Source organism: Lissotriton vulgaris, unplaced genomic scaffold (genome assembly GCF_964263255.1).
Source record: "Lissotriton vulgaris unplaced genomic scaffold, aLisVul1.2 SCAFFOLD_2347, whole genome shotgun sequence".
In the NCBI taxonomy this organism is placed as follows: Eukaryota; Metazoa; Chordata; class Amphibia; order Caudata; family Salamandridae; genus Lissotriton; species Lissotriton vulgaris.
Window position 1 is genome coordinate 74,670 of NW_028248842.1, and position 15,704 is coordinate 90,373.

A 15,704-nucleotide genomic window follows, 5' to 3' on the forward strand; every position below is an offset into this window, starting at 1 on the left:
AACGAGAGCTTCCTAAGACGGTGGGATATTAAAGTGTGAGGGGGAAACGGCATCAGGAAAAGAAGAAATCTTGAAATCAAAACATCCCTTTGAACATTGCAAAAAGTGATGCAAGGCCACTAACAGCCTCCCATGACCCTGCCTAGTACTGGACTAGTCAATACAGGAGGTAGACTCGAGCTACACCCGCTTCAATTCAATCTGCATCAGTGTTTCAGCTTTCACCATCAACGGGCCAATTAAAACACCTGTTAACCAACTCGATCTGTCAAAAAAAGGTTCCAGGCTCAACGTGCTGGAACCGAGGGCAAGTTCATACTATTCGTAAAAAAAAACAAGGACCATTAAGAGCACCGAGGGTCAGCTATCAGGCTAATCACGTAGAATGGAAAATCCACTAACTTTACAATCAGAAAGAAGTGCAACGTTTAGATGCAAACACCCACGGTAAGGGTAAATTAGAACACAACCAAATGCTGCTCAAATGAGTTGGGACAATTAATCTATGTGTGCTCCAATGTCCTACGGTGGCATACTTCTGGCCAATTTGCATATAATCTTAAAAGCTGTAGATAATGGAAGACGAAACACATACTATTAAGGAATAGTATCCTTACAATACCTTTAAGGAACACTGTTTTAGTCCTAACGCCATTTCCCGTGATCAGCTCTTGGGTACCACGGCACCCAGTGGGAGAGGAAACTATTCATTCACATGCATGATCCCGCCGGAGCTTGCCGGTGCTTAGCACCGGCACCTCATTATCAGGGCCGGGTCTACAGTCACCCATTTGTGCACGTCAGGTCAATAATTTGATTTTTTAATGAGTTGCAGGCACTGGCACAGAGAGCGTGTGCTGCTGCTGTACGGTCCGTAACAAGTGCTGCTGGCCTGTCACTGTGTTAGAAAGTTACCGTACTACGTGTTGTGTTAATGTGTTGATGACTGGAGGTAGAAATCGGATTGATGGCATCATGGCAACTTACTGTTTTAAATGGTCAGGTGACGCAATTTATCCTCAATGACTGCAAGACTTCCAGCCCAGGGGCCGCGGATCAGTGTTTCCGGCGCAGTGAGTGGGTCACTGAGTTGGCGGCTGCGCAGGGCTTTGCCTGGGCTGGTCTTCTTCTGCGGGGTTGGGGCTGTGCGTGGCAGAGGCAGCGAAGCGTGCGCGCGCAGATTTTGCAATTGAATGCGCGCTCATTAGCTGGTTTCATTTTGCCACAGCACGCTCCAGCACCTCACCACTGCACGGAGTATCCACTGGTGGTGGTGGGTGGTTGAACACAGCCGTCATTCAAAGTAGCATGTCCTGGTCCCTGGACAATGTCGAGGTAGACTCGGTGGAGTAGATGACGACGACGACTACTGCTGCAGAAGCACCAGGTGAGGGCGGAGAGGCATGGCCTGGGCCCTGGGGCAGGCCGGCGGCCTAATCATCGTGATTTACATAAAACTGCGCAGGTGAGGCAGAGCAGCAGGGCCTGGCTGGCAGACCGCAGGGGCCGTGATTACTGTTTTTCTTAAATGTTATTTATAATTTTGATTGTCATTGGTCTGATGAATGGCCGTGGGCCCGCGGCCCTTAGTTTATAATGTTGTAGTGTAGTGGGGTGGCTGTTGTTGCGGGCCGGCCTTTGCTGCCTGGATGGATCAGTTCTTCTGGCCCTGGGATGGATTGCGTTGGTGGCCGCATCAGTGGAGGACAGTGTCGGTGGCATAAACTGACTGCTGCTCTGCTATCTGTACATAGTTAAAAATAAGCGCCAGTAGGAGTCATGGCCTGGGTAGTCCGGCGGCGGCGGCCTAATCATGATCATGGGTTAAAAATAAAGCTTCGCAGGTGTGGCAGGGCCTGGCAGGCGCCGTGATTATGATTTATTTACATTTTTATATTGATTGATGCAGTAGTGTCTCTCATTGTCTCTGATGCAGTGGCCCGGGCGTGGCCGTAGTTTGATGTTGTGTAGTTGCTGGCCGGCCCAGGCTGCCTGGATGGATTCAGTTTCGGTTCGGTTCAGGAAATCTGCGGGGGTTCAGGAAATGGTGCGCGGCAAGCAGCGTGCGCAGATTTTTTAATATTGCAATTGCGCGTGCATTCGCTGCTTTGCAACAGTGAATTTACAATAAAGGGAGACACGAGACAGCCTCCAAAATGAAAAAAAAAACATTATTAATGTGCTACCTACCACTGATATCCGATCTAGAGAATATTGTCACAGCAGTTACATCTATTAAAACAAAATTGTTGTGGCTTACCAAATTAATGGTAGAAATAGAATATCTGAAGGGCATCTGTACAGAGAGGAGCAGCTTGGGGCCATGGTGGATATGCAAAAAAGCCTCAGTACCAAGCTTGTGTACCCAGACTCGGTGACTAGGGGATATCTTCTTGGATATGAGGTTGTACACATTCCAAAATGTGGCAAGCTTCATGGGCATAGGGAAAGAGTTGTTGTGTCCTATTGTCTGAAGACCAGATGTGATGTCCATACTGTTGACCAGACCTGTAGCCTGCAGGTTACAGTGATTATCATCCCAAATATTTAAGTACCCATGTCAAACTTATGGATGGTTAGCGTGTCCTGGGCAAGAGGTCAGTAGTGAGAAATGTTGCAGCGGTTCCTTGCAAGTCTTACTTCATGGGAAATATCAGTGCAGATCTTGCCGTAGCAGGACTCATTGAATCTCCACTTCAACAATCGCCGACGTCACTGGAGCTAGTCAGCTTGGGAGGTAGTCATTTTAAATTTCCCTGTAAGCCAATTTGCTACCCATCACTGCCACTGCAATCCCACACATGATGGCCACGCCACAGCCTGTACATAGTGAAACAGCTTTGGGGTATTTATCTTCTCTCTATTACTGCAGCAGCACTGATATTTATAATGAACACCGCCGCAATACTCCAAGATGGCCGCAGCCTATGAGGGGAAAAACATAGGTAGTCCTTTCTCTATTAATATTACACTGTAGGGCTGTTGTTTTAATGAATGCCTGCAAGGGTCCTTCAGACTGAAACCAGATTGGTCTACGAGGCAATGGAGGGTGGATCAAGTAGCAGTGTGTTGAGTATCAAGGTCCAGATGAGAGGGTTGCTGTGCAGATAATATTAATGGGGCCAGTTATGGCAGTGCAGACTGTGAAGGGATTAGGGAAGACAGAAAATCTCAACAAGATGGAATTGTGGCTAGCGTTGAGTCTTTGCTTCATTCGTCCACTGCAGTTCTCCAGAGCCTAGATGGCTCTAAGAGGCAGCATAGAGATCATACAGGTACATTGGCAGCATTTTCCCGAACCCAGCAGGAGTATGCAGAAGTCCCATCCATTTGAGCCTGATGTCCAGGCATGGAGCCTCCGGTGCATGAGTGCACGTAAGGTGGCGCATGGAAGCTCCAAAGCAAAGGCATCTGATGTCTGGGAAAGAGCCACTGGGTCATGGCTCAAAACTGGTGGAGGATTGATGCCCAGGTCAGTAAGCCAGAGCTTCGAGTCAGAGTAATGATAGTAATGTGGCGCACTAGCGGACTTTGGCAGGGCCTCTGTGGTAGAGTTCAGGACTGGTCCTGTTCGGAATTGAAGGACATAGTTCTCCTGCTGCAACAGCCTAGATGAAAGGGATCGGGGAGGTGATATGAATTGTAAACTGCCTTTGCTCGCGGGCTAGGCGAAAGTTCAGTATGGGAGTACAGGTGGAGGCTGGACCTGGCTTCAAGATGGGTCTAAACTTGAAAGGACATCATGAGGAGGCTGAGCGGTTGAGGCTTTAGATGAGTCTATGTGTGGGATATATCTGAGCTGTGATGAAAGCCCTTGTGGCTCTGATTGGTTGGGATGTGGCATCAGGAGTTGTGAGTCAGCTTTTGACCAGACACTAGACTCCCGAACTTGGGCTGCTTCATAGGGAGGTGGGACTGACAAAGTAAACTCCAGCACTGAAAAACTGCAATAGAGAGCAGGTGAGCATAGGAGGCAAAGTCTGGGAGCCCTGCCACCAGCATACCCGGAATGCTTCAGGCTCACCACCACCGTCCGATTTGTGGCCATTCAGTTCAGGCCTTCAGTGGTTGAAGTGAAACGTTCAGCACTAGGTTCACTAAAAGAGTGTAATAGTGAAAGTAAGTTTAGTTGTCTAAGTGAAAGCAGCCAGCAGCAAGCGCGAACAGCCAGAATTGTTTGCTTTTATTTATGGCAGAGGCTGGCAGAGCAGAATTAACTGTCTCTACTAAGGAATCACGATGTTATTCAGTTCATCTGTTTAGAGTGTTTTCACAACATTTTGGTTTACTTTGACACATAAGATATGTAAAAGTTGTACCTTAGGACTCATAGACTCTGTTAAAAATGTCCTACCCTACCCCAGTATTGTCATTTCCCCAAATCAGCACATACAGCACTGAAATTGTCCCTTTTCAGTGCATTAGTGAATTTAGCTAATTTATTCCAAAATTGTGCTTTAAATGCACTTTTGAGTTAATCTTTTTCAAAATGTTCACAGAGGAAAAATTCGGATCCGGTATATATTACATCTGACTTTTAGCAGTGCCAGTTGAAGATGTGGGTGGAGCTAATATAGGAAGTGGGTGGAGCCAGATAAAAGTAGGTGGGGCCTCCGACAAACATTTGAGCACCTGCACTTCATATTTTACAAATTAAGCACTGGATCCCAGTAATGTATATTGGAAACACTCATGTACAATTCCTTCTATGTGTGCATGATTACAACCCCACCAGTCCCTACTTGAAACAAGCATTTGCAAAGCCAATAGGCCTGGCCTATGCAAGAGATCTACTGGTTTCGTAAAAAAATGTTTTAGGTATTGTACAACACTTGTACAAAAGGATCACTAGATTGTTATGAATGGCTTTCCTGGGAAGCCTCTGTCGTTTTCACCAGATTCTAATCTGGTGACTCACTGCTATGACATAGCAACAGGTGATAAGAAACACCTTGTTACCCACTGTTGCAATGTCATAAAGGCCTTCCAGGCAGGCGCAGGTAAAAGCGGTGGGGCAGGGTGGGGAGGTGGGTTGAGCAGGGGAAAAATTGACTGACGACGAGGGAAACTTAAATTTAAAATAAACTAAAACCACTCACCTTGTGCACACAGTATCGCCGATTTGGCGATGCAGCAAGCAAAAGGTCAGAGGTTTTTAGGTCTCGTTAGGTCTCGCCTGTCAATGCGCATGCGCATCAAGCTTGCGAGACTATGGGGGCTTAAACACTCTTTAACTAACTTGCAAGGAATCGTGGCGATTCCTTGCAGTACCCGTGAAATTCAAGCTCAATGCGCATGCGCATTGAGCTTGAAAGCGCGTGCACATGCCCCCAGCCGCCTGCCTTGCATGGATTTTCCCTCGCTCGCATTTCTCCTCCCCCCTCCTCAGCCGCCAGCACCTCCCCTCTCTCTCCCTGCAGTTTCACGGCCGCCATTTTTATTTCCTTTCAGCCCGGCCGCACGGCCAATGCTTGTTGGTAAACTATGTCCTTCGCAAGTGACACTCCGTTCAGTGGTCTTCCTTGATTGCAGTTTCCTATTTCCTGGCGAGTGTCCGTGCAGTTGTCCCCAGCCTGAAGAAACACGGTCTGGAGTTTAATTTAATCTACTGCTTGTTATTCTTTCCCTCGGCTCGTGTATCAGCCCGCTTCATGGACGCAGCGATTTTTCTTGCAACCCCAGCCGCCTGCCTTGCATGGATTTTCCCTCGCTCGCATTTCTCCTCCCCCCTCCCCAGCCGCCAGCACCTCCCCTCTCTCTCCCTGCAGTTTCACGGCCGCCATTTTTATTTCCTTTCAGCCCGGCCGCACGGCCAATGCTTGTTGGTAAACTATGTCCTTCGCAAGTGACACTCCGTTCAGTGGTCTTCCTTGATTGCAGTTTCCTATTTCCTGGCGAGTGTCCGGGCAGTTGTCCCCAGCCTGAAGAAACACGGTATGGAGTTTAATTTAATCTACTGCTTGTTATTCTTTCCCTCGGCTCGTGTATCAGCCCGCTTCATGGACGCAGCGATTTTTCTTGCAATCAAAAGCAAAGCTTGCCCCGGCTTGAAAACATGTCTGTAAATCTTCTTCTGAGGAATTATGCCCCTCTGCCGCCCCACCCCCTTTCCGCCTGTCACTGCCTGTTATTTTCAATGCTTCGTGACTTAATATCCCATGCCGTGGTCCACCCTCACCGCGCCCTTCACTGCCTATTATTGTTCAGTGCTGCAGCACCCGTTGCAGTCACTTAAGATCCCGTGCCTTCCCCTCCACCACCACCACTTCCCGCTCATCGCTGCCTATTAATTTTAGTGCTTCGGCACTGGTCACCGTCACTAGCTGCTGCTCAACAAGTTAGTTAATTTTACACCTGTAATGTGACTCATGTGAGAGAACAATAATACTAGTAAATCTTAAAACAACAGCAACGTTTCAAATCTCAGTATAACTTCTTAGGGGAAACCGTTTCTAAGCATAGGGCATAAGTAACACATGCTTCCATAGCACATACCTTTGCCTACACATCCAGTACACGCCGTTCTTCAAACGGTCCTAAGTGATGGCGCCTGGTTATAAAAAAGCATCCGCACAGATGTACTTGGAGGCAATCTTGTGTTTAAGTGCTTTGCCGACAACAACTCACCTGAGAGCACAGAAGCATGACCAACTCCACCATAGAACTTCTGGATTTTATGCACACCAAACCGAAAAAAACCAAATAGATATCTGGTCACATCTCAAAGACTGTCTGCTCAGCCCACGGTGACACGTAGCAATACTTTTCACACGTAAACTAAAACGAGCAAGTGGCTACATTTATGTAATTTCATTCTTAAGGAGAACAAAGAGACACATTTCAGTGTAAAACAATCTACGTTACAATTAAAAGTATAGAATGGCGAAAATGGGCCATTAGAAGTTTGGAAAGAGGAAAATGCCTGCGTTAGTAAGAAAGAATAATAGCACATGCGGTTTGTGGGTCTCTCAAAACGTATCCCTTAACTCATCTCTGTACCAGACATTAGTCGTGTCAATTGAAGACAAAAACAACTGCAACTTTAGATCTGTTTGCGTTTATATTACTGGTGACAATGTGCAGGGCATCTGCTGTATTGATCCATAGTATCTACGTTATGCTGCTTCACAGCGTGTGGTCATTACATGCAGAGAAGGGAAATTGCTCCATGACCTTTGCTTTCTCCGTTGCTCTCCTGCCTTCAGCCTTCTAACTATCAAACAAGCTTCCCGTTTGTTTGGTGGCAGCAGACATCCCAAACACTCATTAATACGTTGACCCTTGACCTGCAGTAATCCTTCGCAGAAGTGCAAGTGGTAGCACATTAGATGTTTGCAAGTGTTTTTATAAATACATTTTGAGTATTCCTTTGTTGAACATTTGTAATACATTCTCAAAACCCCACACTTTTGCATGCACATATTGATTTACAGGGATGCACTCAGCGCAACCACAGCATCACTCAGCGCAAACCACAGCCTCACTCAGCGCAAACCACAGCCTCACTCAGCGCAAACCACAGCCTCACTCAGCGCAAACCACAGCCTCACTCAGCGCAAACCACAGCCTCACTCAGCGCAAACCACAGCCTCACTCAGCGCAAACCACAGCCTCACTCAGCGCAACAGCCTCACTCAGCGCAAACCACAGCCTCACTCAGCGCAAACCACAGCCTCACTCAGCGCAAACCACAGCCTCACTCAGCGCAAACCACAGCCCCACTCAGCGCAAACCACAGCCTCACTCAGCTCAACCACAGCCTCACTCAGCTCAACCACAGCCTCACTCAGCTCAACCACAGCCTCACTCAGCGCAACCACAGCCTCACTCAGCGCAACCACAGCCTCACTCAGCGCAACCACAGCCTCACTCAGCGCAACCACAGCCTCACTCAGCATCACCACAGCCTCACTCAGCATCACCACAGCCTCACTCAGCGCAACCACAGCCTCACTCAGCGCAACCACAGCCTCACTCAGCATCACCACTGGTTCAAATATGTTCTCTCAATGTTTCAAGCTTTATTACAAATGACAAAAAAGATGTTAATATTTCACTTCTGTTCTTGGATTTTCGTCACAATAAAATACACAGAACATAATTAACTAAAGATATTTAAAAAAGTTTAAGCTATTGCAATTATAAAATAAAATCACTTTTATTTACGAATTAATTATTTAAAAGCCATTGTTATTTGTAATATCAATACTTCTAAGTCACGTAAATACAAAACATGTTGCATTACAAATGCTAGAGGTGTCACATTTGCGAAAGTTATAACTATTGGCATTGTAAATGACAAAGCTATTTATTTAGCTATTTTAAAAAACACAAATAAAAAAAATGTCATTTATAAGACCAATAGCTCCAACTTTCCTATTGCGAGACCTGTTGCATTTCCAATGCTTGTTGTAATAAGGCCCTATGAAGTAAACCTACAGAATCTACTCTCCTATTTACTGCACACCCTTGCAACATCTGTCAAATCTCCTATAAGAGTTTGTCTCTCTTTGCTTCGGCTCTTGGGAAGGGACAATGGGAAAGAAAACTCTTGAATGAATACTACAACTATTTGCAAGATCCACCAGTCTAAGGTCAAACCTTATTAGCAGTGTCACCCTCCGATTTTGTACTCAGAAGGGTAACACTGCTCAAGCATGCAACAGAGTGGACGTCTTCAGTGTTCTATCTAGGGTTTGTCAGAGAAGGACTGATGGAGAAGTGCCTGTAGGAGATTTTCTTTTAATATACACAAAGCCCTTACCTTCACAAAGGTTTCCATCATCATCCTGCAGCTGGACGTGGATGGTTACTGGCCATCCTTGCACCACCTCAATCACCTCATCCCCCATGATCACAATTTTCTTTGCGATGCCTGAAATGAGAGAGGTTTAGTTTAACCTTGTTATCTTCTTCGGTGTGTACTGAAGCAGAGTCATAAGAGTGTTTCTTTGTAAATGAAGCAGAGTAGCGAAATGGTGGGCGCTTTATTTTTGCCATTCTCTTTATTCATGCAGAAGGACTCTCACAGGTACCAGACAGGGCTCAAGTTTAAGTTAACTCATGTTTGAAAGGTTTAGAACGCAATACAAAGAAAACAATGTTGGAAGTTTCAGAATTATTTCTTAGGCTACGCCACACCCCCTGTAAGATTAGCATATAATACTACTACTGCTACAGCCATTTCTTCTATAGCTTTAGAGCCCTCCGTAGTGGACGCTACCGGGCATTAAAGACCCGCTCCAGCGTTAAAGGCCCTAGCCTCTGACTCGGGCCTTTAACAAGAGGGCGGGCCTTTAATGGCCAGTAGAGCCTGCTACGGAGGGCTCTAAGTCTATTAGAACATTCTGCCCCTAGAGGGCAGAATGTTCTAATTTGTAAAATTGAAATCCCCTCGGTGTCAGTGAGGCCTTTGTTAAACATTGGAATGTTGAAGCTCCAGGATTCTTACAGCCATTAAAAGCCCAGAGCACTCCATTGTTTTCAATAGAGTGCTCAACATTCTAATGCTCTAATAATGCTGCAGCTACTACTAATAATAACAATAGTCAGCACTTGTAAAAGACATCTCACAAACAGAATTATCTCTTGGAGTTTAAAGCATAGGTATTAGTATTACCACACTCAACAGGACTTATTTTGCCAATGCCAGAAGGATTAAATGTAGCTACGGCTCGTACAGGTATGAGCGGTAGGGCGGTGAGGCAGAGTGGGGGAGGATTTTGGCAGATGACCATATTTGTACTTTTACCAAGTATTTAGTTGATGTCATCCCACCTAGGATATGTAAACCCTATGCCATTCTCACAAAAAGGGAGGCAACAAGACACTCCGTAGTGACGTCAGGAGAAAATGATATCACAGGAAGAGATGTGTTCCAATGGCAGAATTACATTTTTAATTCCAATTTTCAGGGGCACGAGAGCAACACAACTTTCACACGTGTGTTTAATTCTATCAACTGTATAAAATGCGGGTGCCATGGCTCAATAATAGCGAGCTTGGTCATAAAACCATGCCGAAACTGAGACGAGGCAATATGAATTCTATAGCCCAGATTGCAAGTCATTATAGCTGAAATATCTGGTGAACGTAAGTGAACTTTCCAAGTTATTCTATAGTACCTGGGAGTTATCAAGTTTCCATGAGCTCTACATTTGGCACATATGTAAACTGAAAAATATAGAGAAAATGTAAATTCTCATGATTCCACATTTTCGTGAAGTGAGGATGGAAGCGAGGTCTAGAACTCATGGTTCCTGGCTGCACAGTCCACAAGCTAGCCAGTAGGACCTACCCTTACCCCTTCTTAGTATAGACACAAAACTAAGCACACAACTTCATATCTCAACACTGGGTACCGTTCCTAAAGAATCGTTCTTTAATCTACAGCCGAAGGCTTACTCTCTGTCATGGTGTAGAATTACTTATTTTGGGAATTCAAAAAGGTTTCTCAGGTTGCGCCAAAAATCTGCACCATTCGCGATTATTAGGGGAAGTTGTGGAAAATTTTGGATTTGTGACTACACAGCGCCATTTCAGCATTCGCAAATGTACTTAGTGCCAAATTGTGGATGAGAAAATGTTATTGCAGTTGTGTTTTAATTCATTCTCCTGGGAGAAAATGTTTTCTCTCTTGAGAAACCTCTTCCCTATAACTCCACCAATTTGAGGTTGGAAGGGGCGTTTATTTTATTTTCCCTTCCCACCTAGGGAGAAAAATGTTTTTATCCTTGGCAGGGTAAATCTAAAACTATTTTCAGGCTACAAAGGGTTGAAGAAAGGTTTGAGAAAAGCCACATTGGGTATTCTCAAACCCGGTGTGGAAAGCCACCCCTTAAGCACCCACCCCCACCAGTGAGGATTTATGGTATTGCCGCATCGTGGGGTAATATTGCACATGAGTATAAGGATCGACAAGTCAAAGGTTATTGCTGAATACCTTTGGTTCGTACACCAAGCAATTTGAGCATATGTCAGGCTTAAATGCGCAAATGGCTTTGCGAATCAAGCCCATTCGATTTCTCCTTCCAAAATGTCTGCCATGATGTAGAACACAATAACAGTTTCACTTTATTGTTTGTAGGCAACAGAAGAGAACTGCGCAGACAGTCCAAGCAGTCTATCTCACATGAATTTCCACTGTGAACACGGTTATCTTTATCGAAATAACAGTTCATACATTAGAGTAATGGTTAACGTTTAATTCAATATGTACTTCATCAATATAAACTCAGAAACAAATCACATCCTCCTAATTGACCAATGACAGATAACACTGAAGCTGATTTTGTCAGAGTGGAAATGCTGTATTCGCCTGTCAAGCCATACTGAGTGGGCCTTGTTCAACATTAGCGCTAGGATGATCCCTCCATCCATGTATTCACAGCCCCAAATGTGATATACCACCACACAAAAGTCCAGGCCCGGGTATAGTGCCTGTGATGACATGGAGTGAGAGGGCCACCAGTCTTCGTAATACTAGATTACTAGAATGCTCGCCAAGCTTCATCCTGTACACAATATCTGTAGTGATCAACATACCACTACTACGGATCTATGATGTTACAACGCGTTATTTTACAACGCAGACCGTTACATCGTAATTTTTACAACGCAGGAACCATTACATCGCATGCCTTTACAACGCATGTCATTACATAGCAGATGCTATTACAACGCATGCCATTACAACGTAAGTATAGGTAAGTATATCTTTTTTAAAAAAAGTAATTAAGTTAATTTAATAATTTTAATTTAACTAATATAATTAAATTAAATTAATTTTAAAATTGTAATCAATTTAATTTAATAAATGTAATTCTATAAAAGTAAATTAATTAATATTAAAATTGTAATTAATTTAATTTAATTAATTTAATTTTATTAATTTAATTTAATTAATTTTAAAATTGTAAATAATATATTTTAATTAATTTAATTTAATTTAATTAATTTTATTAATTTAATTTATTCAAAGTCTTTTTTTTTTAAAACTGAACCCTAAAAATACCCCTGTACCCCCAAAACCCAAACCCAGCCCTGAAACTTAAAAATACCCCTGTACCCCAAAACACAAACCCAACACTTAAACCTAAAAATACCCCTGTACCCCAAAACCCAAACCTATCCCTAAACCCTAAAAATACCCCTGTACCCCAAAACCCAAACCCAGCCCTAAAACCTAAAAATACCCCTGTACCCCAAAACACAAACCCAACCCTAAAACCTAAAAATACCCCTGTACCCCAAAACCCAAACCCAGCCCTGAAACCTAAAAATACCCCTGTACCCCAAAACCCAAACCCAGCCCTGAAACCTAAAAATACCCCTGTACCCCAAAACCCAAACACAGCCCTAAAACCTAAAAATACCCCTGTACCCCAAAACCCAAACCCAGCCCTGAAACCTAAAAATACCCCTGTACCGCAAAACCCAAACCCAGCCCTGAAACCTAAAAATACCCCTGTACCCCAAAACACAAACACAGCCCTAAAACCTAAAAATACCCCTGTACCCCAAAACCCAAACCCAGCCCTGAAACCTAAAAATACCCCTGTACCCCAAAACCCAAACCCAAGCCTGAAACCTAAAAATACCCCTGTACCCCAAAACCCAAACCCAGCCCTGAAACCTAAAAATACCCCTGTACCCCAAAACACAAACCCAGCCCTGAAACCTAAAAATACCCCTGTACCCCAAAACCCAAACCCAGCCCTAAAACCTAAAAATACCCCTGTACCCCAAAACCCAAACCCAGCCCCGAAACCTAAAAATACCCCTGTACCCCAAAACCCAAACACAGCCCTAAAACCTAAAAATACCCCTGTACCCCAAAACCCAAACCCCGCCCTGAAACCTAAAAATACCCCTGTACCCCAAAACCCAAACCCAAGCCTGAAACCTAAAAATACCCCTGTACCCCAAAACACAAACCCAGCCCTGAAACCTAAAAATTCCCTAACACCCCAAAACATATACCTCAGTACCCCAAAACATATACTCCTATACTCATACTTATTTTTAAAATTACTTAAATTAATATATTTAATTTATAATATAAAAAAATATATATATATATATTCATTTATAATTAATATTAATTAAATTAAATAAATAATATTAAATAACAGAAAAAAATTATATACTTACCTATACTTACGTTGTAATGACATGCGTTGTAAAGGCATGCGATGTAATGGAACCAGCGTTGTAAAAGTTGCGTTGTAATGGAATTCCGTTGTAAAAGTTGCGTTGTAACGGTGCAATACCCACTACTACATACATTTATCAGTCTTGCTTTGTATTCTGTATTTTGTGCCTTTATTTCTCAAAATCTATGAAATTCTTAAAAAGAAAAAAAAAGTTAGGAAGAACCAGAAGATAAATCAGCCAGGATAAAAGGAGTAAGAACAAGATAGAAGATGGATGACATGAAGGCAGGCTTGGCGCACTGACAAGGCCAGTACAGCACTTCCACTTCAAATGTTATTGAATTATTGTTCGCAATACCTCACATTTCATAAATTATTGATGCTTTGGCAAATCCTTCTCGATTCCGCCTTCCATGATTCAGAAGGCTCATGAGCAGATTGTTTCAATTAGGGGATCTAGAGAGGTTCCTACCAGCTCCTGAGTCTCTGCTCAGTCCAAGATTTGAAATCAAGGCTCGGACAGCAGCACGTACAATCACTGGTCTGGCGGCCTTTGTGTTTGATGGTCTTTGTGATGGCAGTGAATGAATTAAGACAAATCGTAAGCCATGAGGGAGGTCCAGTGATTTGAAGGGTGTTTGTTTATGTGACAGATTTGATAAGCAAGGACCAACAAACGCTGTAATGGGTAAAAGAGTAATCACCAGGCTTGAGACTCAACATTTCTATGAAGAATGACCACAAGTGAGAATGCATTCCCAAATGTGGTAGGATGAAATGCGAGTTATTTTGCCACTTCCCATTTTACTTGTGTGTTTGTTATTTGGTGGTGGTGGCACCTTTGAGGAGTCATCAGACAGAGTTAGACTATCTGGTTCAGAAGCAAACAAAGTGATTTTCCTTTTATCACCTGGAAGAACCCTTTCCAACATTCAATTGGTAACTGGTTAATCACAGTATAATTTAGAACTATTTAGGGAAGAGCAATTTCTAGCATGGTCACATGTTTACTTAACCTTTTATCCAATACCAAGACAGCAAGAATAATAGTGGCTAGTATTCCCAAACCATTTTGTGTAAAAAATAGCCTTAGACACAAATATCATTTAAAACATACTGTGATGTCAGGAATATTGTGGGACCGAATATAGAAGCTAAGAATGTTGATAATAAGGTCTTTTATATCATTTTTTAAATAAAGTTGTAGATAATGAAAACATTTTAATTGTTGAGTTTTAGAAGTTTTCGGTTTATAAGTTATTATTTTCATGTTGATTATTGTTTAATTTTTTTGTGTTCTGTTTTTTGATTTTGTAATACATTATAAGATTTTTCAAAAAATGTCGGCATGTTGTTGGGTTTCTAGGGGAGGGAATAGGGTGAGAAGCATGTTACATATTTCCTTTTAATTTATTATCAATGTTTGTCTGTTTTAATTGGTTAATTTGATAATTATATATCTTTTAAGTTATGTAGTAGATAATTTTAACAATATGTTCCTTTTTTTACTTGTTAATTGGTTAACTGGATGATTGTGGTAATTACTTAATTGTTTTTAATCATGTCGATATTAATTAGCTATGTTACATTTAAGTTTTTATGTAATCAATAATTGTATACTTTTATTATATTTATTTTAAATAATGTGCATATTTTCTGTGATTAATTTAATTTGGTTTTTGTTTTTGTAGTAATTTTCGGACAATAGGTGGGAAGTATTTTAAATATATTTTTAAAACAGATTGACTACATTTTAATGTATTTTGTGTCTAAAAATTTTATTCTTGCTTTGTGCTTTTAGTTTTTAATAATTTATATACATTATATAATGTTACAAATATTTGTTACATTTTTTAATGGAAATGTATTTTATGTTTTATCTATTTTATATATATATGAATTTTAAGTTGTATTAATTTAGAATTGGGGACATTAAATCTGAGCTTTCTAAAGTTTAATATTTTCCCTAATTTGGCTGATGCTGGAGTGGGAATAGCAGTTCTCAACCCTCCAAAATCCAGCTCTTTCCCTATTGTTACTTAAGTTGAAATGGGAATAGTAAATCAAACACCTCCAAAGTCCAACATGTTCCCTACTGTTGCTTTTGTTGGAGTGGCAACCGTAAACTTAACCCCTTCAAAGTCCAACACTATCCCTACAGATGCTCAGATTGGAGTAAGAATAGTAAATATGCCCCCTCCAAAGTCCTACTATTTCCCTACTGGTGTTTACATTGGAGGGGGACTAGTAAATATGACCCTTTCAAAGTCCAACTCTTTCCCTACTGTTGGTTTCGTTGGAGTGTGAATAGTAAATCTAACCCCTCCAAGGTCCAGCACTTTCCCTAGTGTTGCTTACATTGGAGTGGAAATACTTAATCTACCCTTTCAAGTCCAGCATTTTCCCTACTGTTGTTCGGGTAGGAAAGGGAATAGAAAATCTGTCTAGTCCAGGGTGCAACGAGTACCCTACTACTGTTTACACTGGAGTGGGAATAGTAAATCTAATTCCTCTTAAGTCCAACAATTTCCCTACTGTTGCTTACGTTAG

General features: G+C 42.5%; 1 protein-coding gene across 1 annotated transcript in view; it reads right to left on the bottom strand.

The window, feature by feature from the left end:
• The window catches only part of LOC147663798 (MORN repeat-containing protein 1-like), a 313,512-nt gene that overhangs the window by 33,532 nt on the left and 264,276 nt on the right, over nucleotides 1–15,704 (bottom strand). The window contains exon 8 of the mRNA XM_086950197.1: nucleotides 8,765–8,875. Coding sequence (XP_086806323.1) covers nucleotides 8,765–8,875 — 111 coding nt within the window. The remainder of the gene's footprint in view (nucleotides 1–8,764; nucleotides 8,876–15,704) is intronic.